This window comes from Anopheles darlingi, chromosome 2 (assembly GCF_943734745.1).
Source record: "Anopheles darlingi chromosome 2, idAnoDarlMG_H_01, whole genome shotgun sequence".
Classification (NCBI taxonomy): Eukaryota; Metazoa; Arthropoda; class Insecta; order Diptera; family Culicidae; genus Anopheles; species Anopheles darlingi.
The window spans coordinates 57139514-57166357 of NC_064874.1; the positions used below are offsets into that span (position 1 = coordinate 57139514).

Sequence of the window (26844 nt, forward strand, 5' to 3'; positions counted from 1 at the left end):
GTCCTTTATCGTGCTACGGAGGGAGCACACGAGACTAGATTAATGTCCTCAAGAGTGACTCCCTCAGCAGAACGGTGAGAAGCAGTGGAGTGGGCCACGCGAACATGCACTTGAACTAACCTTCCGCCGGCACGCAATTGACAAAACACCGTTTAACGCGCGACACTGATCGTACACCGGCGATACACCCGGCCATGGTTGTGGCCACTCTTGCATCGCGGTTCTCTTATCGTGCTTTCGAATGGAAGGTGCTTGGAAAAAGGGATTGACGATGCCGATGGCACGCCATGGCCATCGCGTACCGGAACACATCAAAGTCATTTGGCTGCGATTGTGCGCCAACCGTTGGATCACTTAGAAAGATGCTCCGTCTACGAAGACACTTGAAAGGAGGGTAGAGCGGTGGGTTTGGGGGGGAAATCGCATGCCAATTATCATCTCAATCGATGTCAAACTGCTTCGGACATCGGTATTGAAGCCATTGGCCCTTTAAAGGCTCCGCTTTGCGCCATTTTGTCCAACACCCGGGACCCGCAACCCCGGACCTCGCTTGCTAGCTCTTCTGCGGTTCGTCTGTCACATTCTCGTGGCCACAACCTGGCGCTGGCACCCTCGATCGACGGCGTGGTTCGATGAGAATTTTCGTTTTCGTCTTGGCATCGAGCATCGTGGAGTCGATCGATCAATCCCGATCCCGATCGCGGGTCGTTTCCGTTGCAGGTGTGGCAGGTCCAGGGCGAGAACCAGTCATCCAGAGAGCCAACGAGCGGATGGACGGTGAATGCCTTTGCGTACGTCACGGCGGGAAAAGCCGCCATCAATCGCGTTTTTCCTTCCCGCGTGCCGCGTACCGTTTTGTGCATATTTGTGGATCCATTCAATGCATTCAATTGCAATGACAATCAACGAATGATTTATCTATTTTGTGTGTGTGTCTCAGCCAAGCCGATCCAAGCCCTTCCGTTGCCGTCATCGACAGACAGACACATCGACGGTATTGTGGTGAGTTTGATGTGGAAATGACACTCCAATAGGTTTGTCTGGGGGAAGGAGAATGAAACAGAGAGATTCGTTTCGTCGAAGCTAATGGGCAAAGAACTGAGAAGCTGTACTGCTACAAATATGTAATACCAAACTATAAATTTATCAAAAACCTGACAGCGCTACATGGGACACTCATCATTTAACAAAGAATAGTGGATTTACAAATTTTAACGATAAACGATAAACTATACAAAACGAAGATTTTTGCAGACATGCGTTTCACGAAAAGATACCATGATTGTATTTTTGTAATATTTTCCTCAAGCTATGACCTAATACTTAAAAAAAGTTGAAGTTTTATATAACAACTACACATACGAATCACAAAATCGGCCCCAGATTTTTGTAATGTTTAGTTTAATGATGTGTGATCGTATTTATACCAAATAAAACACAATTTACACTTCACTTTACTCAATACTTTTCGTTTCACTATCCATCTGAATTAGTTGAATCTGATCAAATTTAAACCTATAGGAAGTACATGAAACATGTAGTGAAATCTTGAGGGGAATATTAGAAGACAACTTATACCAATTTCAGAAACATTAAATGTATCCCAAGAAGTTATTAGAATGTACACGAAAGCCATACAAACATTTCAGAAGAATGTATGTGACATCAATTTCATATGAACATCATTGTCGAAAAATTTCCCAATGAATTCCTATTTCCTTGAAATAGCTCCCAATTACTGTTTTAGAAGTATTTTCCCAGTTATAGAACAAGTCTAAAAATAGAGTATAATCCAAGAATTGTTTAATCTGGATCGAATCAAATGAATACTGTTTTGGAAAAGCTCGATCTGAAGATGCTGTTGCTGCACCTGCCACACCAAACATTCCTCTACAAAATACTCTTCTTCTTGTGAACAGATGAGCAGGAAACAGGCGATACACAACGAAAACTGGCGGCAAAACTGTCTGACCATGGACTAATATGTGTTTTCGTTTAGCATAATTGAAATTACCTCGCAGTGACACAGTTTAGTGATATTTAAAGAAGAAAACAAACACAAAAGAAAAACGCCGACAAAAGGCAACGATCAAATAGTTTGCATCCCTGCAAAAAAAAACCCGAAACCGTGCACCCGTTCCTGGATGCACTTCCGGTATTCCGGACCTTCGCGATCCATCGAAAGCATCCATGGAACTTGTGGCCATGTTGTGATGAGTTGCGAAAGAACTGTTGTTTGATCGAACTGTGTGCGTGGTTCGAAAGGTGCCGTCGAGTGCCATTTGCCGTGAGTGTGTGTGTGTGGTGGGAATTAGAGACAGGAAACCGTGGCGTATAGGCCGCAACGCAACACACCGGAACCATGCTAAAGGATCTTATGGCGAGCGAAGCGATGGCACCGGAGAAATGTGCTGGCTGTGGCAGTCCCATCAGAGACCGGTATGTGACCGATCCCTGTTTTCGCGAATGATCGTAAATGACCTCTTCTCCCCGCTTCGTTGCTCCAATACTCCAGATACTACCTCCTCGTGGCGGACCGAGCGTGGCACAACCAGTGCCTCCGATGTTGCAAATGTCTGCACAACCTGGAAGCGGAGCTGAGCTGCTACTCGCGTGAGGGCAACATCTACTGCAAGGACGACTATTACCGGTAAGTGATGTGTCGAGAACAGTGAGGAGAGTGACAGAGAGTGGGAAAGAGAGAGCAGAAGTTTCCAATTTCCGGTGGCGGTGCCCCCCAGCTCATTATACGTGAGGTCAAAGCGGTATGCAGGTCGGTACTTGATGGGGCCTGCGTCTGTCAGACAAATATAGCGTCGTTGCAGTGCTATTAATGGAGTACCACACACACGGAGACTCATTTACTGGTCAACCATTAGCTGCACGAGGCCAATACAATTATGAGTAATAACGATGCAAGGCAAATGTCCGCTCCGCAACGTTTCGAACGTTATTTCGATTAAATATTTAAATGTAACGGACACTGAAGAAAGAATTGAAGTATTCGAAAACATGATCTTCGTCGAACATGCGGACGGCGGAGAGTAATGAATGGTAACAATGAGAAGGATTTGCTGAGGTTGCGCATAAATGTTTAATACTGATCCTTAGTTTACCAGCATTTATCCAGGAGCACGTTCATGCCACCGAGATGAAGATGTCCCTAGAGAACGAGATAGAAAGAGAAAGTGAAGACCCAAATATACAAACCAACCGCACTTGGCCAACAGTCCTGTGGTACCTCGGTACCTTTCGTGCCTTTTCATTCAATCAGAACTTTGCTTGCCAAGCATAATGCTCTGACAACACAACACGGTCGTGTACCGTCCAATGACACAACTCATAAATTTATTCCAATGCAAATCACTCTGCTTACTCCGTACGAGCACAGGGTGTCCCAGAATAGATGTCACTAAAGTGAAATTTTGTTCATAACCGGGTTGATTTTTGCGTTGCATTACATTAATGCCATGATTCTCCTTCTCAAATTATGACTTTCGACGCGTTTTAAAAGTCTTTTGTAGTTGATTTGTGTGTCAGCTGATACCAGGAAAACTTTTTGCATTCACTGGGTCATTTTACAGGCTGTACAGGTTTCGAAACAGTGAGAGTTTTGTTTCTAAAATCTATATTTATGAAAGAGACCAAACGATTGCAAATTTTTTTAACAAATGGTTTCACTAGTATCTTGGTAAAAATTACCTGTTAAAATAATTATTTCTTTTAAAAATCACCATCAACAGGGTCTACAATCATATTGGGTCTACAATCATATTGAAAATGGCAACACAATGTGGGGGGACACCCTGTACAATCTACAAAATTCGAAGCAGCACAAAAAATGGATTCGAGAAAATTAAATAGAAATCATTCGTGGAGCATTATTTACCATCCGTCGTTTGCTACTGACTCTTTCATTCCATTCAATCAGCATGTTCCCAAAGGGAAACAGAACGCCGAGGATAGGCAGAGAGAAGAAGAGCCGGTATCTTTATTATGTCCATTTCTTATTTGTTGCGCTGCTTGTAGCGACAGGACAGAACCCGTGGTCCAGCTTCTTTCTTCCGTTCGTCCAGGTGTATTCTGTGATCTGTGAACATGTTCAAGTGATGCTTCTCCTTCGAGGGCGAGAAAGAGCTCTTCTTTTCATTGATTTTTCGGTTCTCGACCCCACAACGCAGGCGTACCAACTCGAGACCAACCGTTGTCAGACCGGATTGATTGAATTCAGGCTGAAGGCTACCACGGAGCCAGCAATAAGTAGAAAGCCCGTTCAGCAGCAGAGAAGTGGATACTTGAAAGCAGAGTATGCAGACGGACGTTCGCTTTGAGCTCGATGAAGCAGAATCGAGAATTTCCAAGAGAAATGATAGAAACCGGGAACAATCGCGACGAGGGTTTTATGTTGATTCCGGGAGTCCGGGAACAGGAAGTACACGAACACAAAGATCATTTGCAAACTGCATAAACCTTCCATGCGGAATGGCATCAGAACATCAGACACAATTCCAGTTTCCTAGCGAGCGACCAAACAACATGCAGATCGAAGCAACCCGGGCAGTCGCATCTCATGGAGACGCATGGTCGTTGACTGTTTTTTTTTGCTGGCTGTGAGGCCCACACAGGAAGGTGGCAACAATTTGCATTACCATTCGTAGCCGTGTGCAAAGCAAACGAAGCCGTGTAGGCGTCGGTGTTGGTAACGATTTGCATCGGAAACCTCGCTAGGGGATGGGGGATGATCGAGCGGCCACTCCTCCTCTTCTCAATCTCGCATTATTCATCGCTAACCGCTGAATGCAGTCACGGGGCCGGCATGCCCGGGCATGCATTGGCCACCGGAGCTACGGTCAGTGATGCTACCCTCTGTAGATGATGCTGGATGCTGCTTCGAAGGCCACCAGCGACTGCTTCGAAGATGTGTGACCCAGATATGAGGGTGGTACGTGACAAATAAGAGAAAAACTCGAAGAGAAGAGAGACAGACAGACAGAAAGAGAAAAAGGGAAGGAGAAAGAGAGAAACGGTCCATTGGTGGTCGCACACCAATTGCAAACCGACACGGAACTGCACGGAACGTGATGCTGCACTGTTCCGTTTTGGTTTCATCAGATTTCATCCACCACAGAACGTCCTCTCGAGCGAGCTCCGGACTTGAGTTGAGTCCGCAGTGGAACAGACGGACGTTGCCGGTGAGAGATGAGCCACCGGTGATATCCCGGTACTCCGGGAATGTCCCGAGACACGAGCAAACGGTAGCGAAGGGGATATGCAACCAACCAACTGGTTGCATATTAATCCCGCGTACGATTCTCGGAACAAGTGAGCCAGCCCCTGCATGATCACCAAAGGGGGACCGTGGCCATGGCGGTGAATGTTGCCACCCAGGCTGTCCGAGGCCGGGACCACCAATGTGGGGAGGAGGCTTTAACGCTGCTGCCACTCCTGGACCATGCGGTGCACGTGCTTCACCACCGGCCACTGATCGTCGTGCCGGTTGAGATTTCCATAAAATTGTCTTCGTTCCATGTGTGTGTGTGTGGGAAGGGTGGGACTATGATGACGTGACCACCGTCGTCACCATTTCGTGCTCGGCATCCCGGGACTCCCGGGTGAATGGCGAAACATGGCCATTTAAATCATGCGACGAATAGTTGCCGTTACTCACGCAATCTGTCCTCCGCCGGCCGCGTAGAATGCACGCGGAACGTCAACAACTTGTTGAGAGAGTGTCGAGTGCGTCGTCGACTTCGCCATCTTCTCCGTCTTCGGGGAGTGCTGAAACGTGCACGACCTTCTTCATCTCCTGCTGCTGCTGTTGTGGCTGCTGCTCAAAGGGACAACCACGCACGTCGCTTGTGAGATGGAAGTTTTATTTTTATTTGAAGAAACTTTTTGCAATAGAATGTTGAATGTGACCTCTGTTTAGTTAGACATCACTTACTCCTCCAGGTACTGATAATGTGAAAGATTGTTTTTAAAATATCATCAGAACCAAGAACTTGTAGCACATTTGTTTTTTATGCACAGTAATTAGTTTAGTAAGACAACTTCAGAAGACATGAGTAGACCAACAAAATTTAACTCTCAACAGATTGAAGCTCCTACAAAAGACAATACTTCTTACAAATCGTATAGACTAATCGAATCCTACTGTAGATTCTTCTATCAAGTATATTTCTGGTCATACCTACAACGATTCCTCTGTATAACAGACCATCCAATTCTACTCACTGCATCAATATATAACCGCATTTGGCTATTAATCAGTAACGATAGATTGCTTGTAGACGAGCGCGAATGGGAAGGACATCGTGCTGCTTGCGATTTTTTCTGTATATACTCTATGGTAGAGTGGATTAGTTCTTAATATGGTGAACAGAAAGAGTCAGATATGGTGTTCAGATGTTTAAGTATGTATGGAACTATGAATTTTTAACCGCAGTTCTAACGAGAGCTGCTGTAATAGTTGTTTTCTAACATACTATTGGTGATGATTCCTGGGTCATGCATTAGATTTGTCAGATTCTCTCTAGAAAACAACAATTTTGGATTCATGCATCCGGTTGAATGAAACCTCGTACACCTTCTTTATGCTTCCAGTGTTCCATTCCGTCCATGTAACAACATCCAATTGAACAGAAGGTCGCAGTTCCTGTTTTTTTCTCGACTTCAAAGCGATCGAAACCGATAATGCGACCAAGAAGACCAGCAGACACAATGACAACACAACAGTTGTCTCGTCGAAACGGTTTCCACGATCCACTCGCATCGATCGCACATTTTTGGAGTTTCAAGATGGTTTGCAGCTTCTTCTGCAACTTCTACACATTCTGCAGCCATGTTATGCGACGTCGTAACGGTTTACTCGAAGACCTCGATCCGGTCCCTCTGTCCTCTGTCAGGAGTAACTGGAATGGAAGCTTGGAATAAATTTTTGGGGAACAAATAAAATAAAATCGCTTGGAATGACATACCATCCTTCCCAAAAACCTGTCCTCTCAGCTGCCGGTCGATAATGGGTGGAGGATACATAAACATAAAGAGAGACGGCGAGCTCTGAAACGATGGAGTAAAGGATGCTGGCCTTACTCGTTGGGCCTTGAAAAGCATTTCCAATACTAACGCTCAATACAAGAAAGAGAAAGAGAGAGAGAGAGAGAGAGAGAGAGAGAGAGAGAGAGAGAGAGAGAGAGAGAGAGAGAGAGAGAGAGAGAGATCTCGAGCGTGGAACATAAACGAATCAACAAACAGCGACCATACGACAGCTTTATGGATTCCAAGAAGTTTTCACCAAACTCCGGGCTTCGGGCTTCGGGCTTCTGCGAACCATCGAACCGAATCGTTGGGTCCATCGAATGTCTTCGTATTTCCTGTGACTCGCTGGGCCTGCAGCACAGGTTTTGGCAGCACTGGAAAGCATTCAAGATGTTTGCTGTCATCGCGACATTGTGCGGTTGTGGATTGCAATCGCGACAAAACGTTTTCATTGCCATCAGGGGGCAGTAGTTTCTGCTCGAATGTTCCAGTCCGGTGATCGGGAGTGATTGTAGCACAAGCACTGCACCCAAACGACCACGAGGACGACGACGACGTTTGACTTTTTGTCTTCATTTCCTTTCGCCACCGCATGTGCGACAAAATGGCGCACTGATCGTCCACTTGCCCGAATACCGACCAGAAATCGATAGAAGCTCATTGCATTTTCGAGGAACGTACCTTCAACCCTCTCCGCGGGACCAAAACACGGATGCACGTTCGATCCGCTTGTCCTCGGTAGGCATTGTGCCCAAAAAGGTAATATCTGGTTGCGGTAAAAGTCCGTTACTGGCAACAGCAGACGGTCCACTGGGGACCATTGTTTGCAAAGCGGTTTGCAGCAGCTTGAACTACTTGTCTCTCGGTGGCGAACGGTCAAGAATGTTCCGCAGCAGCACCAGCAGCCGGACACGGACAATGCGACCGTCGAAGACATCGAGGAGATATACGAGGATAAAGATGCGAAAAGTGTCGTTAGGAGTGGAGAGATACAATGGGGAAATTTTTCGAAGAAATCGCCACAAAACAAAAAACAAGACGCACGATGCTGATAGGACGAGTCTGCCCATCATTTGTGTGTGTGTGTATCGGAGAGCAGTCAACGGATATATCAGCTGGAAAACGGGTTCAAGTAAACGGCTCATGTTCGATGGTTGACTTCTTCGCTTCGCAATGAATCGGCAATGAATCGCATGCGCATGATTTATCGTGAATTTTGCTTCACTTGATTCAACCTTTTTTTCCTGTGTCGAAAAGGGGTTCTTCCATTCCATTCCATTTTGTGTGTCTTCTGTGCCCAATACCTCAAGGGCATCGGCGAAAAACGAGGGAAACGGAGTCACTCCATTCCGCGAAAGAAATCCACATCTCAGGTTTGTCTCTGCGGATCGTGCATGGCGCGCAGGTCACGTTTATGTTCGCCATCGCTGGTCCCGGTGCTGTTTCGATGCCCCCAAACAGGCCGTAAAAGGACACATGAATCATTCGTCATGGATATATGGTTTGGTGGACTAAAATGAGGATCACATTGCGTGGCATGAAGAGCAAGTTGGCAAGAGTTGGCTTCCGGGGCAGAAGAACGGGCCAGAGTTTTGCGTCAGTCAGTCAGTTACGTACGTGAGGCCACAGTTTTGCTGGGTGGTCGTGGTCATATATTCTTCCACACTTTCTAACCGAATCATGTCCTTTTTTGGGGATGAAGCTGCTACTTGGTAGGAAACCGGTAGGAGGGTTAACGGTTAAATTATTTTGGAAGCCATCATTGCACACAAAAACAAGAAAAAGATCACCAGAAACCAGGACAGGTTCGTGATGATTCAACAGTTTGTCGAGAAGTCATTTCGCGGGGTTTACACGTCAGTGCAAAAGGCATGAAAATGCCATGATACTATCGGTAATACACACCAGCAATAGCATTTTTTTATATTTTACTAGCATAAACAAAATGAAAGATCTTCCTGTACAAGTATAATTGATGATACTACTGGCAGATCGAAACAGAAATAGTTCGTTTCCAAAATTAAAACATTTTTTCCAACAAACTGCTCTTTCATAAACTTTTGAGTTGGGAGGGTTTAATATAATTTGGTTTATGTTCATGCTCAAGGTTTTTCCTCATGTCTGTTAATACGCAAGGAAAGAGAGTTTCATTTTATAAACTATTCCTGCCGGGTTGCCTGCAAAGTTACTATTAACTAATTTCTTTCAATAAAAGGCAAGAGCTGAGTGCCCAAAAAAGACACTTCAAGATATAAGGCGAGTCACAGCAGAAGCCTGAGTGTTTATGCATGAAACAAATGAAATAACTGAATCAATTTGGATGATGAATTATTCCCGCATTAGCTAGGCAGCACTTGTAAAATGTAGAAATACAAACAAAATGTTGAAAACATACAACGGTTAAACCTACGACGATTTGTGATTTATTATATACCGCAATCTATCGTGAATTATTAAATTAGTTACAGTGACCGGCATAAGTAAAAGCCCACCCCTAGATTTTTGTAGAATTTCGACTGTAAATCCTACATTTTCTATCGTAAACGGCAAGTGTTGTGTTTTTCTTGAAGGTTGAACATTCGTCTTTCAATTTCACTAGCTTTCATCTCGATTGGCTCGATAACAAATTTTTGATAAATGTTTAAATGAGAGATGGTCGATCGCAGATGTGACAAAAGTAAAAGCCCACTTTACAAAAAAATATTATTGTGATTCTAGTAAAGCCCTCTGGTTACTATATCTTTTTTGGATCTTTAGTTTACATCTGTTTTAAAGTTTTAGGTTCCCCCCATTATTGTTTTCAGCAATTTAATCCATCAATCGTAGCAGTTCCAGTAGTAAGTCGATTGCGCACGGGTTTTCGCAAAAGAAATGGGTGTATGGGAGGAAAAAAAATCGTTGCATGCCTGAAATCTTCTTATGCAGCATTGATTCAACCATAGGTCTCACCAGATATTAGCAGAAAAAATATTATTATTAGGGGACACCTTTATGCCATCATGACTAATCACCAATGTTCATCAGAACAACAAATGATATTTTAAAACGGACGATCTTGGAAGACGAATGATCGAACAAATGATAAAAACCATTCCAGAGATTAGGAAATCGTTAGAATTAACTATCTGTTCCATCTTGAAAACCCTATCGCTGTCTATTTTAGAGCAAACTATGCCACATTAGATAAGCTCTACATGAGTACAAGAGTACGTATGCTAAAAGTCTTCCGTTTATAAGCCAAAAATATGGTTAAACGTTGGAATTTCACCCGGAAATGTGTAACCAAGCTAAAAGAAGGCTAGAGTAATGTTCTATAGTCTGACGAATCATAAATGGAAACATTTAATACAAACTATCACGAAAGTTATCGACGTAGAAAAAACCATGGTTTGCAAGAACGTAATGTACCGGTCATAATCAAGCATGGAGGTGGTAGTATGAAGTTACGGTGTGAATTTTCTGTGGCTCTTATGGACAATTCAAAGAAAATGATGGTATTATGGCGGGCGAAAATTATGTTGACACCCCAAATAACCCTTTGATGGACTCAGTACGAATAAGCCCTTTTAAAAGCTCTTTTGTTATGCAACAGGGCAGTGATCCTAACCATACTGCTAAAATAACTAATATTTTTTAATGTTCCCGTGTTACTCCCTTTCTCAAGTGGCCTTCTCAAAGCCAGGATTTAAACGGATTAAGAATTTGTGGGGAATTTTAGATAACAATTTCATAAAGAATTATGTTATTATCAAAAACAATTATTTTTTTTGAAGTTTTTCAACAAGTTTGATTCTCAATACTCTTGCAATCGTGTAGACGACATGTCAAAACACCTGTAACTTGAAATCCGGGCTAAGGATGGACCATATTAATTGTTACGGAAGTTTCATTGTAGGTGGGCTTTTACTTTTGTCACATCTGTGATCGACCATCTCTCATTTAAACATTTATCAAAAATTTGTTATCGAGCCAATCGAGATGAAAGCTAGTGAAATTGAAAGACGAATGTTCAACCTTCAAGAAAAACACAACACTTGCCGTTTACGATAGAAAATATAGGATTTACAGTCGAAATTCTACAAAAATCTAGGGGTGGGCTTTTACTTATGCCGGTCACTGTAGATGTGATCGGATTACGATACTGTAGAAAGTGGATATTCATTAAAAAAAAATTCTTATAAAAGCTTTTTCTCAGTATGAAATCAGTACTATATTTTTCAGCTTAATTGAATTCCTAGACATATGGATGACAGCTTGAAACTATACTCAATTTAGGATCATGTCAAAGAAAAGCATTCACAACATTTCTTGCATTTATGTTGAATTTCAGCGAAAAAACTACATGTTTTTAATTTAAGACTGACCAACCGTAAATGATCCAAATAATCGGGGCCTCATTTCCATTCCATAAACAAAACGTATTTCTCTTCTAATGTCTTTCTTAAACAATTTTGTTTAAGGTGTTTCAGATACATACCTTACCTTAAATTTTTGTCAACATATTACTTTTTCCTAAAGGCCAATACGAATCCCTTGAGTAATACTAATCATAAATCATCTATCATCATCATAATCGAACTCGCAACGCCAAATAAGACACATTGTTCATTACTTTGTTGAAATTTTTGCAAAAAATGCCATTTGCAGCCACTTTTCAGCGCGCCGGTGCGCCCGATGTCGGAACGGTATCAGCGCCTCGGATCTGGTGATGCGTGCGAAGGACCTCATATTCCACGTGAACTGCTTCTCCTGCCTCGTCTGCGGCCAGCTGCTGCGTGGTGGCGATACGGCCGGTATCCGCGATGGTCGCGTCTTCTGTGGCGAACATTACGAGTCCGATGTGCTAAGGTAAGTCGACAGCGAAACCAATACGACCGTCGACAACCGTGGATAGCCAAACTCAACTAACCAAACAATTATACCTGACTGTCTGTCTGCCTGTCTGTCTATCTGTCCTTCCTCGTGTGCGTGTCTGTGTGTACTAAATGATTCACAAAAAAAACACTTTCTTTATCATTCATTTCCTACCCGATTTCTCGACCTGTTTTCGCATCTCTACTCTCTTTCTTTAATATGATCATCCACTTTCTTTCTCTCTTTTTCTATCTCTTTTGCTCCCCTTTTTTTCTCTCTATTGGTATGTGACGTACACACACACACACCACACGCTCTCCCCTATTCCTTGTCCGTTTTCATTCAAACTAAACGTCCTTTGCCCTGCAACATCCCAAAACAACTCACAATCCTTGCGAACCTTGCGCGATGATCATTGATAACATTTCCGCGCTCCTTTCTGGAATCTGTTCTTGCAAACCGTTCCCCTCCACCACCACCACCACCACCATCACCACCACCACCAAACCAGTGAACCAGAAACCATTTCACCGCAGTTTTTCCCCGTAACGACCACATCGGTCACCGGACACTCGGTGCAACCATCGCAGAAAGGACGGCCGAGGAAGCGCAAGCTTGCCACACCTCAACCACCGGCCGTCGGTCTGCTTGTCGGTGATCCCAACCAATGTCCTGGCCAACAGCACCAGCAGCAGCAGCAGCACGAACAGCAACATCCGCATCAACATCCTCCTACATCGTCTGTACCTCCTCCTCCTCCTCCGGGGCTTCAACCATCGCCCCAGCAACAGCAGCAGCAACAGCAGCAGTCGACAGCGCCACAACTCGAAGCACTCGATCCAGGTACTGCGCCGCTGCGTCTCGGTAAGTCTCGGCCACCAGCACGAATTGTGTCTTATCGTCTCACTTGCCTTTGCGTTCCGCTTTCCCATCAACCCCACGTGGTGCTCCCACGGTGTTCAGATTTCAGGACGCGCACCACACGCTGGAAGGTGTTCCTGTTTAAGGGGGCCATTTTGCATTGTTGTCGTGGCAACCACACCAGACGATGTGTACTTTAAAGTACGCAAAACAGAGGACGACGTGACTTTTGCGCGTGATGCTTTTTGGATGATAAGCCGCTCTCTCTCTCTCTGGAGCAGAGTGTTGGCAGAGGGTTCTCCTCCGGTTGATGATGATTTCGTGGCCTTTTGGGCCTGGAGTTCGTGTTTAACAAATAAACGCGTCTAAGAGGGCCATGCGAAAGGGCCCAGTGTAAATGTTGCGGGTGAGAGTTCGGAGTTCGAGATCGAGGAACGTGTGCCAAGTTAAAGAATGAGTCATTTGGTCTTGGGACAACAGGACGGAGGGACGGTGTGGCCACTACACGCACAATGCGCTTCCTGGGTGGCGCCAATCCCCCTGGGAGGCAATCAAGAACGGGGCACAAGAAGAGTGGTCTGCACCGACCACGGGGATTGGCATTTCAATCACGTGTCAAGCGTCGATCTTCCTCCAATCCTATCCTATCGGAGACCGCCTATGTGGTCCCCGGGTCTGTTACCCGTGAGTTTCTGTGGGCAACCGGACCACCGGACCAGAAGACACGCACCGGATGTTGCATGTGCAGCTGCACGCATCATCGCCAATTAGAAATGGTCTCCGTGTCCATTTCTGAAACGGAGCGCTATGCCACCCAGGTTGGTCCACAGTCCACGGGGAGATACGCTGTGCCGAGCGGTTATCCGCGACTCCTACCATCGGTTCCTTGATGGTCGAGTGGTTGCTCCTTGGAGGATTCACTTAGTTAAGTTGTAAGATAACGCTGCAGCCGTTCGCGATAAGGTGCGATGCTCCTGCTTCTTGGCCCTTACCGTCCGGCCGCTCAGCTGGTACGATTCATCCGGTCCCCTCTTTTGGCCATTAAGCACACGGACGCTACCTGCACGCGTCATCTGGGCGATCGATGCGCCCCACAATTACTGTTATTATTTCCATTAGATCGATCTGCGAATGATCATAACGCTTACCTTTAATGCCAGGCGTGAGTCTGCTGCGCTCTTCAAATTAATGAAAAGCCAGACCAGGGGTGGGGGGGACACTCGCTACCCGTTTTACCGAGCTTACCGTGGGGATTGATTTATTTTTCACGATCTCGGGCGACTCTTGGGCGATCCGGTCACTTCGATAACCGACACGATGCAGAGTAATTGGTTCTCTATTGTCTCTCATCCTTCGATTCGGCCTGGTCTGGTCCCCCTCAAGGATTGCATCTGGCCAATTATGAGCTACCCTGGAGGTCAGGATCCACGGCCAGCCACAATCACCATGAATTATGGTTGACTCGAGGTTCTCTCCAAGTCCCAGAACGTTTCGAGCGCCAGTGCCCCAAACACTCGCGTGTGCCTTCGACCATCTAAGTAGACTCTGTCTGATGATCCCTTCTTGGATCAAGATCCCTCACGACGACTCAAGCGAATGCACAACCCGAAAATATCTCGAGGCTCCTGGTTCGAGCTTCAAGCGGCGTCATTAAATTTAAATAAATCACTCATCACTTCCTATTATGCTAATGATTTGAACGACGTATGTGTGTGCGTGTGTGTGGCGCCCAAAAGCGGTAATTAGTACCGGGTGCAGCCGCCGGAACAACCGTCCTGGTGTGTGTGTTTAGACCTTTGCGTAAGGGCAGTGCGTCTGCATTGTTTCCGGGGCGCGCCGATTGCCGTTTGCCAATTATTCAAAAAGGGATCGTTCGTTGATGCGAAAGTGTCTGCAAATGAGCTGCCCTTTTGCGTGACACACACACAGCGAGCGAGCGAGCGACTGACACGTCATTCCCGGAAGGCATCAGGAAGCGCAAAAAGGTGATTCCGAAGAAGCTGCTACCGGCACGAAAAGCGTATCACGCGGAAGCCTTTTCCAAGAAGGTATAGGACAAGCATACCATACAGCACCGCGATCGTGGTCTTCGTCTGGAGCAGCGGAAGCTGGAGATGGAAAGATGGCGCGAGGTGGGCGTCAAGACACGAACCTCTCTTCGGTAGCACGTCAGTCGTGAAATGGCCATCATTCGCGCATATCTTCATCATCATCATCATCGGCGTCATCATCATCGTCATAAGGGAAATGGGAAGATCGTGCCAAAGTTACGAGCCTCCAACCACCACCAACAGTGCCACCATGGTTACATCTTCATTAAAAGAAGATCATAAAGGGTGTCTCCTTTAAAAATGCAAACATTTCCCAAGTCTAGTATTGCATAAAGTGGTATTATTATATTCTAGAGATACATATCTGCTAGATGAGGATAAAAAGCAGACAGTAGCCTATTACAATCTATGCGCTCTGCAGAAGTGTTAAGATCACTCGTAGAAAAAGGAAATCAAAAACCGATGAGATCAATACGAAAAGTGTCAGAAGAAACGAAAATCTCATATAATTCTTGTATAACGGAAACTGTTCATGTCCCTTCCAAGCATCCCAATGGAATTACGATGTTTGGAGCAGTTGCGACCAGTACTATGAAAATGCCGCCAATGTTTATAATGACCAGTCCTAATATTAATACTGTAGTCTATTTCATTTAATTGAAGAAGCTCATTTTATCATCGGTTAAAACAGACCTCAACATTCGCGAATACATTGTACTTATCAGAATGGGGAAGATTCTGTAATACGATTAAATGGACCGTATCTTGGTTGAAGGTGAACATGAAAATTTGGGTCCAATTTAAACTCATTACAGTTTTCAATATGCGCATATGATCAAGCTAAACCTAGTAAATCTATTAAAGCTAGCATTGATTGGTTGATGGCTTGCATCCCTAAGTTATGCTCTATAATGTTTTAAACCTATTTGACGAATGTGTGTTTTGATTTCCCCTTTTTTATAATATATAATTGAATGCAATTGAAAATGACAGTCGACATATCAAATGATTTTGTTTGTTGCCGTTTAAATCATACGAGATAAATGCTTCGGGATTGAAGAGAAACGCTTAAAAATGTCTTTGAAGTTCAATAAAAGATTTATCCTTTTCTTGTGGACCACCCTGTAAACTGTGAGATGGTGGTCCGTTTGTAATAACCGGAACTCCATGCTAGGTTGACCAAGATTCTCAAGACCAAGAGTGAATTTCTTTGAGAAATGCCAACTCATTCCCTAAAGACCTTTGGTTCGGTGTGAATCGGCAGAGAGAGATTCGACGAGAATGCAGTGTTCCAACCGGATGGCCACCGAAAGGGCGAATAGAAGCACTAATGCGATGCTTATCATTAGCATTTGCAGGCATTTGTCCGACACTCGCGAACGCGATCGTAACGAAGTGAGTTGCAGAGCATTTTGGATTTGCATTCAAGTTACGCGAAGAGAGACACGAAACCAACCAACCAACCAACCAACTAATCATCACAAAAGCTAACGAAGTCGAATGCCGGTGTCGATGCCTAGCAGCATCATCAGCAGAGGTGCAAGGGCGCGGCAATCGGTCGGTTGTTGCTGTTGTTGTTGACTGTAATCAGCAGTAGGTGTGGTGTGTGGGGTGTGTTTCTTGGGGATTTTTCCACGAAAGAGGTCCACTTCCAGGATGCTAGGCTGCAAACTGTGGGTCCACACTACCCCGCCATGACGGTGATCATGTCTCTTGCCACAACAGCAACAGCAGACAGAGCATAACAACGCTAATTTCGGATAAATATGATCACGGGTCTCTCCCAGCGGTCTCAAGGGGTCTCCCAGGGAGCTGACCCAGACCAAACGGTTGACTGGCGTGCGTGGTGTGGTGCCGAAGACTCGTTGCAGCGTTGATGCAGATTGGCTGCAATGGCAATGGCGAACACAAAAAAAACACCACGCCCGTGCCCAGCCAATCAATGCAAATCGGCCGCCTCGTGATGCTCCGTGGCTGGGCCACCGTTTTGTGCCTCAGCTCCTCTCCTGTGCCACGGGGAGAAGCAGCAAAAAATAAGATTGGCTTTCCGAGAACCAGTGCAGCAGCAGCAACAGCAGCAGCATAACAACAAAAACCTCCATCGAGATCTCACTCCTTGTGCCCCACAGAGAGAGAGAGAGAGGTCTGCAATTTGTGCTCCGAAAAAGGGGTGTTGAAGGGGCAGAGGGAGGTGTTCTAGGGTGTGACTGTTGCTTCTCATCGGGCGGCTCATCATCATGCTGGCGGTGCAACAATTTCGTATGTAAACTATGCACTCGAGCACCGAGCCAGAAGAAGAGGAGCACATTAACGTGCAGCGAAAAATAAAACAATGCTGACTGCTGCTGCTCGTCGATCTCTCATGCATCTCGCTGGATGGAGCAGCAAGCTTCCAACAATTAAAAGCAAATAACTGAACAAATAACCGCGCGGAGTGGCGTCTGGTGAAAGTGGAGCTCAAGTGGGTGACGAGCGACGCCGCAAACAGCAAACACCGCCGCTTCATTTCCATACATTTTCCACGCGCTAATCAGCTATTATTGAGCTGAAAACTGAAACGTATGCTGGCGAGGTGGGTGAGGGCCTCCGATGGTGGAAAATTATGCCAGACACTCGGGCACCGCATGAATGTATCGTTTTGTTTTCCACATCGTGCTTCATGTTAATACGACGGATGAAGAACCCAGAAAAGCAAGAGTGACGACGGATGGTTTGACTTTTCCATTTTCTATTTTCTTTCGACTTGTTACCTTAGATCTGCTGCAGAAGGAGTTGAGCGTAAATAGCTTGGATTTATCGACGTACGATGGTAGTCAGTCCCCTGGGTCTGGTGGTACGCTTACACCGAACTGTCGTACCAAGCGGATGCGGACGTCCTTCAAGCACCACCAGCTGCGGACGATGAAGTCGTACTTTGCCATCAACCAGAACCCGGACGCGAAGGATCTGAAGCAGCTAGCTCAGAAGACGGGTCTCTCGAAGCGGGTATTACAGGTGAGCGAGGGTGGCTGTCAGTTTCCTAAAAAGCAATAACAAGAAGAGGATCTAAAGAGTTTCTAAAAGAGTCAGTACACGACAGAAACTTTGCAGCTAAGAACTATCGGAACGAAATGTCATTGCTGTTGCTATCGTTTGGTTCTGATAGACGAAATTAATTTGACATTTCAACTCTCAATCATGCATTGTGTCATATAAATCTACGTTTTATTTTGTTTATTTGTTTATTCCGTTAATAGAGCAATGGCATCGTTCCACCTGAAAATATAGCACAGCAGGAACATAAGTTAGATAACGAAGCAAATAGTAACAACAGGTCTTTTAAGCTCTTATATGTGCTAATCTGTTGCCCAATTTCTCTCAGCTCATTATTATCCAATTCTTAAGCAGAACGGCCGCGGAAAAGCGGAAACTTTGGATTAACTGCCAAAAAGAGGAAAGAAAAGTTGCTATCGTGTCAAGGCGTTTGAAATATAATTTCATTAGTCGCTAAATGATTGGCAGTCATCCAACTGTTTCCAAACAGTGAAAGTTGCTTTCGCAAAGGCTGGAGATGCGTTTGCTATCAACTTTAACTGCAATTTTCAAAAACATATCAACAAAGATTTTACAAAGACAAAGAACATATCAACAAAGACAGTTGCAATTACAGTTATTACCGTATGTAAACACCTGAAAAAAGGATAGAAATAATAATTGCAATGCGCCAAATTATAGCAGCACAATGATTACTAAAAGTGAAATTAGCTGGTATTGGGGCTTATAGGTACCAATGCAATACATCAACTTTCATTAACGGTAAACTGTCGTTGTCTTGGCGCTAACTATCATTTAGTGTTTTGTAATTTTTGGTCCCGTGATATCGGAATGCAATATTTCTTTGCAACTGGCAAAACATGTTAGTCCCTAATCCACAAGAGATTTTTTTGTGGAAATGAATAGCTACTGTAGCTGTTGTCAACTACTTCATAGGTTTACAACCATATAACTTCCATGTAAAATACTTAGCATGAATCGATCCATCTATCGATATGGATCAATAGATCAAAAGTAAATCGATTTCAATGGAATTTCCTACATTGCAAAATGTGCAATGAAATTATTGTCCATTCAATGCCCTCATACACGAACGCAATGCAAAAAAAATTGTTTTGACAGTTCTTTGTGGAAAATATAACATTCTTGTACCGGGGCATTAAGGCAGGAAAGCATCAAGCTTCAGAGCATCATTAACACACTATTGCAACATCCGTTCTTCTCCTTCCTCAGGTCTGGTTTCAAAATGCGCGCGCCAAGTGGCGGCGGAATGTGATGCGCCAGGACGGGGTGATGGGCAATCCGGGCCAAACGCTGACCGGACTACCGTCGATAGCGACCGCTACGCTGCACCATCACACCGGCGGCAACCCGAACGATGGCGTACATGACCTCTCCTCGACGCAGGTCCTCGAGGAGATGCACAACATGACGTTCGCCGAGCTTTACTGACACAATCTGATGATCAAGAACATGATCCTATCGAATGTGATAAAGCTGTCGCGTAGCAACGGTGGCACACCAGGTGATGATTTGCCAAACCAGCCGACCATCGATCAGCAGCAGCATCATCATCAACACCTTCATCAACATCATTATCAACCCATCCAGATGCAACAGCAGCAGCAATCGCTGCATTCGTTCGAGAATGTTGTTCTATCGGATGAGGACATGAACGATGGAGGGTCATTGCTGGATGAGATGGCCCTAGAAGCCGGGACATCGCACAGCGAATGGTCATCCCTAACCGGTATTGATGGGACAAGTTGCACCTCGATTGCTGACGAGGCATAGAGTGTCAGAAACTTAAATTATGAATTGGTCTACACTGTTGGATGTGGAACAATAGAGGACCCAAAGGAGCGGAACCAGCAGGTACTAAAGAGGGCGCTTGTGTGCCCATTAACAACCAATCCGGATCAACCGCCGGGTTCTTCACGGTGGCATAATGAAAAGCAAATTTGCACACCACTTGTGCCACATCTGATCATCGAATGAACGGTCCCAGAACACGGAACCTCCCAGAACCTCAGCGAGACGCCCTCCCGGACCCCATGCTGCAGCAGCAGTTTTTGTGCTCGCCAACAACAACAACAACAACGACAACGGTGCGAGGTTGATGCAACGATGCGATGTTTGCACAGTCGCACCACACCGCTTGGCGTAATGACCGGGTACGATCGGAATGATCCCCTTGCAGCAACCTCTCTTCTCCTCCCTCAAAACGGCAAAGGCTTGTAATTAATTAATTCGATAAACAAACAAACAGGACGATTAGCAGTGACGTGAAAGTGTGAACTCGTAGCTGTGCGCGCGTGGCCGCGAAACCATCATGCCCCGGACTCCATCGTCGTCGTCCGCGTCGCGAACTCGAGCTGGCAGGCGCAACTAAGTGGCACCCTTCCGCCCTAGTGAGGTCTCTATGGGAGGCGCGAATGAGGGTAATTGATTTAATAGCCGGTAGTTTTCGGGTTAGCGGACCAACACATTGTTTCAATGGATGCGTACGATGAGAACGAGTTGATGAGGGGAGGCAGGCAAGCCGGAGCAGGTGATCAGGAGAGCGAAAACGGAACAGAATTGGTAATGCATTGGTCAAGGTGGTCTCGCGCACAGGAAATGACAAAAAAAACAGTAAAAATACTTCAATGCACGGTTAGAAGAGATATCAGTTGGTGATCTCCTCGAACTCTCTTTCATTTAATTCATCCTTCAAGTTAAATGATCGACAAGGGTTCCAAAAGTGGAATCCAGTGGTAGAGCAACAATCGAACCGTTGATTTAACATCCTAGTCAATAAATATGACTTATAAAGCGTAACTCTAACACGAACATCTGTCCGCGGCTCGATAAAACACATATTTTTAGGTGTACTATCAAATTGTTATGTCATTCGCAATCATTATTTTGTTAGTTATTGATGTTTTACAAAGTTTTCTCCACTTCTCCTGAACAAAGGATAAAAGAGGAATTCCGTGTCCTCATCAAACACTCGTTTGTCGTGGGAAAAAAACCGTTGATGCAAAACAATGGTTTGACAAACATTATGGCACCTCTGCCCCAGGTAAATCAGCCATAATCGACTGGAATGTTTATTTTCAAGGCATTTCGTGCTCTTGTCGTTCAAAGGAAGCAGTTGTCGTCGAAAAAAACAAGCATCTTCTAAAGTAGAAAACGTAACGTCGTAATAAAATTTCCATAACATACATAATAATGAACCGAATGACATAAAGTTTGACAGTAAACCTTAAAGAGTCTGTTCTATCGAGCCACGAAACGATTTTCGTGTTAAAGACACTCTTTATAAGCCAGACCCGGGACTTATTGACCGTGTTTGCTTCTTGCAGTTGCAGCTTGTCGAAGTTGATCTGCAAACCCCGTGGATCAGGTCGGATGTCAAACCAATTTGCGATGAAACGTGGCTACCCCGGCGTTTGTGGTGATCGTCGCTCTCTTTGGCGGTATTTTAATTATTTTGTTCAACCGCGACCCCTTCTAAAGCTCGTTGAACAAATCACTACACTAGTGCTCCCACGACGACACCGTTTGCCCGTTTGTTTGAAAAGTGTATTAATGATATTCATTAACCGCCAGACGAAATGGCCAATAGGAAGGAGGAGGTAGCTGATCCTCGCCCGCCACCATGCAGATGCATTTCGCTGCAACTTTTGCTCCAGCAGCGGCGGCGCTGGAGCCGAGTTGGCGCGATTCAGTAAAGATACAAATCATAGTATCCAATTAAAGACCAATTATCGACCAAACAAGCGCCAGAGCGCGAGTGCTCGAGCTTAAGACGACCACAGTTAGGCACAGCACCCGGCCGAGTGTGAATAATGTCGTTCCGTCGTGTCACGGAGTAGATTGAGACGGTAAAATGGAAACCTTTAAGGCTAGTAGAGTTGGTTGAAGCGGCATTTGCTGTTTACTTCTCCTAGTCAACGGTGACAGGTACGCTAGTGTCAACCGTCACCGTCTGTGTCACCGTGTGCTGATCATTCAATCGAACAAATCGTTCATTGTGAGAGCAATCCGGTGTGAAAGCAGGGCCAATAGTGACATGATTAATGACATTTAGCGAATGAAAATGCGAGTTAACCAGTCCATGTTCCGATCGATGTGAAAGGTGTTTGCATATGGCGATTGCAAATCAAACAACGAATCTAATTCAATCTAATTACAGCCAGCAAGGATGCACTCATTGCTGCGGACTTTCCACTGCATATTCGCTTCAATCAAAGCCCAAGGCCCACGCTTATGGCCCCCATAATGTCACCTGTAAGCATCGGTAATGACAATTAACGTTGATTGCATACCACGCCGAAAGCGATTAACAACAAAACGCAAACACGCGTCTTGTGCACCTTGCAAATGGCAGCTATAATTTCATGTAAATTCGCCAACCGCCAGAACCCCCCGCACGGAACGCACTGCATTGGTCAGCAGCAGCAGCAGCGTGTCAGCATGTCAAACAAATACAGGCCCCATAACATTAACATTTTTGCGAATAAAATGCACAAATTACGAAGCGAATGTGAATGGGCGCGAGCGCGAACTCGGACGAACCGCATTACGCACCACACGCCGGATGGCGTTGCACTGGAACCTGTTTCACTGAAAAGTAGTGTCCGAGTCCGAGTCCGGGAAGGGTGGGTACGAAATGGCTTACTTAAGCCGCTGGATGGATGGATGGATCAATGAAGCTGAAGCAGGGCACACGATTAAAGCACAATGCGATGAGGGCTCGGGAGACAACTAGGAAGCTGGAGACAGGAATGGTCAATGCTGCCTGCTCTGGATCGCACTGCATCGCAATCCGGCTGCCCCAGGGCCAATGTCTCGTTAATCAGTTAACCACACCAGTGAACGCGTCGCACGTACGGACACGCGCATCGCCTCGTAGGAATCCACCCGGGTAGCCATCGGGATCGGTTGCTACAGCAACGGTAAGCAGGTTACGGTTCCGTTCTGTAAGGTATGTCTCATCGCGACCGCAACTACGCGGTTCTCCGGTAATTACTAGCTCTCTACGGTGTAGAATGCACCGTGACAGAAGCGAGGGAATGAGCGAGATCGGAATAGCAAAAGCCTCGGAGTCGGTGTCACGTCCCTTCGTGGTGTGCAACGCCCTGCGGTGGCAACGAAACCAAAAATCGAAACAATCCACCAACAAACACTATTGTAGTTAGTGCTATAGCCATAGTATTGCATTTTAAGGCAGAGATAACAGTAACCGTAAAACAGTATTCCCGTATCCGGTAGTGAGATGGTGGTCAGCACCATCCCCAGGTATGGTCAGCAGGGAGTGTTGATGTGAGTCAATGTGAAGGGTAGAAGACCTATAGCTAGCAGTAGCAGTAGTTGTGTATAGTGTAGTACGAAGCAGAATCAAAAGTAGAACACATTTGAAGAAAAATAAACCCTGAACCTGACGAATCTCGAAACCTCGACAAATTGTAAGTTGACGCGCAGTCACGCGGTGAAGATGATTAGTAAAGATAGAATGTACTTTGTAGTAAACCGAACTTCAGATTCTAACAAAATACACTCTTTGAAGAAGAAGCGAGGGTGCTTTTTACTTCGAAATCTCGATGACAGTGCAGTCGTGCACAGTGTTCGTCGGTTGTTTCAGCGTAGCGTGATTGTGATCATGAGATTGCCCAAGTTCACCTTGCAGAAGTGCAGAGCATGGACCACCAAAAACACGATCGATGGGATTTCGTATATACAAAACGGTCACGGTCCTGGGGTCTTAATGTATCGACCATAACAGCGCACTGTACGGAGAATTCCGTGTCCGCGTGTCTGTGTGCCGTGCACATCTTTCTACCCTTGAATCCGGAAGACTTCAGGGAGCTGCTGCCAGAAATCGATCGATTGCGCTTTTATCATTGACTCCCGTGCTCTCCTCAGTGGATAGCGGGAACAAAAATTCAATATGGAATTTGCATCCAATTAAGGAATACTTTGCTCTCCATTTCGGCTCTCTCGGCCTGGTTACTGTTGTCCTTCCCCTGGGATCGCATCGCGCGCTGCGGCAGCTACCAATCCCTTAACCGTTACCGTACCAAACGAGAAGAAGGAGTTAAGCCGAAAACAATAGAGAATTATGGGACGAGGTGAACCTCACGAGAAGACTACTCCGAAAATAGCGCTTCCGATGGTCCGATGGTAGAAGTAAAATATTTTGATCGTGTCGAGACCGAATTCGTGTGATTCGAGGTTTTTATTATTATTATTTTTTGTGGTTTGGTCCGATTTGTTCGTTCGTCAGTCTGGTTCCGTTTCGTGAGGCTCGCCCTTTTTTCGCATAACGATTGGAAGCTGCTGCAGCTGAAAAGAAATCCGCGGTTAAAGCGCTCTCTACCAAAAGGTTTTGCTCGGCAAAAGCGTAGCGCTCCGATCATCCTATCTATAAATCCGACAAATACATTCGTGAGATGAATATGTGAAGCAAGAGTCAAAAAAGAAGGCAACAACAGAACAGAACATATAAAAGTATGAAAAACGTATTTACCAACAGGAAAAATGAAAGAAAACAATCCTTCCAGCAAAGCGAGAAAGTGAAGAAAACATAAGAAATATGAGACAAGAGAACAAATAAAGACTACACATACGCGTACCTTGGGCGACTGATCTTGTGGCTGCCGAGGAGCAACATCCCATCGCAAACAACGTTCTTCGTTTTTTGCTAACACATTCGGTGTTATCGGAAGGGCTCCGCGTTTCTGTGATCGTGTTTCATTCCTTTGTTTTACCTTTTCTTGCTGTTTCGCTAAGGATCGCGGTGGATTTTTTTTTTTTGGTTTACGGTTTTAGCGATCGTTTCACTTTTTACCATTTCCACTATTTACATAACTGCGGCGGGAATCTAAGCGTCGACGGCGATAGGCTGGACACGGTACATGGTAAATGGAATGGAAACGAGAGTGAAACGACGATGGAAAACTAAGAAGTTGAAGCAAAATGGAGGCTCGAGCCCTCGATGTTGAGCAGCTGTTAAGTGTTCTGTTGCACGTTGGGCGTTGGACATCGCTGGCCTGGGCCACCTTGGGCCAAAGGGAAGGAAGCAAAGACCAGACCAATTAGCGAAATACCGAATAATTCAATCTTTGCAGCGCGCCGGAGCATGTTCGGTTCCGAAATCTATCTTAATCTTTGCCACCGATCGCACGAAACTGCACACGGAAAGCCTTCTTTACGCGAAAGTTTTTCAAATTACTTTGGAAAGAGAGGGAGTGTGATTCCAGACAGGATGATCTCGATTCTGGAGGATCAATCGCTACGGAAAAAGCATCACTTCGAGTCGCCCATCTTCAGCGCATCGAATCACGGCCGGCGGCCAGAACGGAAGCCCAAAATTATGACAAATTGTGGCGACCTGATTTACGCAATTAAAGCATTCCAGACAGGCGGACAGAGAGACAAAGAGAGACAAAAAGAGACAGAGAGAGACCATTTATAGGTGCTGGAACCGTGATAAAGGAATGAAATGGAAAAGAACGTCCTGTGCAACTGATGCCCAACCGAGAGGCGCGTCTGTTTGAAGCGTGATGCGTGCTTCTGGTGCGTGCTTTCCATGTAAGGTCCCAATGCGGTCCCTTACCACCACCAATACGCCATTCCGGTGTGCTACATTGAGTTGTACGGTGGAAATATTTAAAATTTAACAAATTTGATTACTTCCTTTCCGGGTGCTGGAGTGCATTTTTTTCTTGGTGAGTGTTGTCTGACTGCTTACCATGGGTTGGGATGGATGGCGGAAAGGAAAATTAATAAGCGAACGATTTTTCCTTTCGGCTACTAGGAGATGCGGATCGTATACCGTGCCAGCGACACATCTGGGATGCAGAGACCCGCGGGTACACAGCACAAGTCCGGTCTCGCACGATCTTATTCTTAGTCCTATTTGGAACCGGCCTTTGATCGGCAACTTCCGTGCAAGGTTAGAGAAGAAATCGTTCCTAGCCTTATAGAGGATATGGATAGAAAAGCGGATTGGATATGGAAAGCGGCCGCTGGATCGGTGCTCTTTGGTTAAGGTTGTTGCTTGCAATCTGCCTTCAATAGTTGGTTGCATGATGTTTGATAATTGTTGGCGATTCAGATCGTTCTGTAGAGGATTACCTAATCCGTGACTAAGAGACATGATCCTGGGTACTAAATCTAAGAAAATCCGTGCGATGATAATTTAAATTACTATAATGCTTTTTTATCTTGTTGGTTTTGCAATTTTCGATATCAATTCTGAATGTTATCTATCTAAATACAAGATTAGGCATAGCATTTCAGCAACTTTAGCTGCTTCTGCACAAAATAATTATTTTCTATATTAGTTTTTAAATTATCTACACTAAACAGTTTTATTAATTTCGTATAAGTTTCTCAAGAGCAGCATGACTTTCTTTCAGTAAAGGACTAAGGATACTAACTTTCGACCAAAACTTGTATACATTACCTCATACTTAAAATAGCGATCGTTGAACATCAATAGAGTTACAGATCGGATCGTTTTACAGAATAATAGTCGAGGCTTATAATTCAGAATTATTACAAAGTAAAAATGCTATAAAGCCACTCTACACTAACTGAGTTAAAGAACTGCTTCTTACATGGTATAGATAGCATTGTCTTGTTGATAAGCTGGCTTTTTGTAAATATTCTTAACCAAAACTGGTAGCTAAACTTCTCTATGACCCTTGATGCAGTGTTTACTTTTTATTTTAACGGATGTTAAAGGAATCTTGAATCTCGCAGCAAACCACAATTAGACCTTCACCAAGACTCCCGATGCGAATAAACGTTACATCTTCCCCAAATTACTCCAATAACATTTGAATCCACCTAAAGTGTATGAGTAAAATTACTATTCATCACTGTACATAACCAGGAATAATCAAATATATCGTATGTTGGTTTTGTCTGAAGGCAAACATCAATCACATTTCGTTGTAAAAATCATTTGGAAAGAAGCCATCAGGAATTTGACTAATTTTATGAGACAACATTT

General features: G+C 45.0%; 1 protein-coding gene across 1 annotated transcript; it reads left to right on the forward strand.

The window, feature by feature from the left end:
• Window positions 1-2362: 2362 nt before the first annotated feature.
• LOC125948714 (LIM/homeobox protein Lhx9-like) lies at window positions 2363-19440 on the forward strand. The gene is made up of 7 exons (XM_049675043.1): window positions 2363-2439; window positions 2516-2650; window positions 11686-11886; window positions 12404-12530; window positions 12678-12756; window positions 17560-17798; window positions 19071-19440. Exons 1-7 carry the CDS (start codon window positions 2363-2365, stop codon window positions 19287-19289), a joined length of 1077 nt encoding a protein of 358 aa, XP_049531000.1. The 3' UTR covers window positions 19290-19440.
• The last annotated feature ends 7404 nt before the right edge of the window (window positions 19441-26844 follow it).

What these genes read in the sequence shown, in the direction of transcription:
- LOC125948714 (XM_049675043.1), top strand. Translation starts at nt 2,363, where the DNA reads ATGCTAAAGGATCTTATGGCGAGCGAAGCGATGGCACCGGAGAAATGT. An exon ending in TACTGCGCCGCTGCGTCTCG is followed by an intron (nt 12,757 to 17,559) that starts GTAAGTCTCGGC and finishes TTGTTACCTTAG; the next exon opens with ATCTGCTGCAGAAGGAGTTG. An exon ending in TCTCGAAGCGGGTATTACAG is followed by an intron (nt 17,799 to 19,070) that starts GTGAGCGAGGGT and finishes CTCCTTCCTCAG; the next exon opens with GTCTGGTTTCAAAATGCGCG.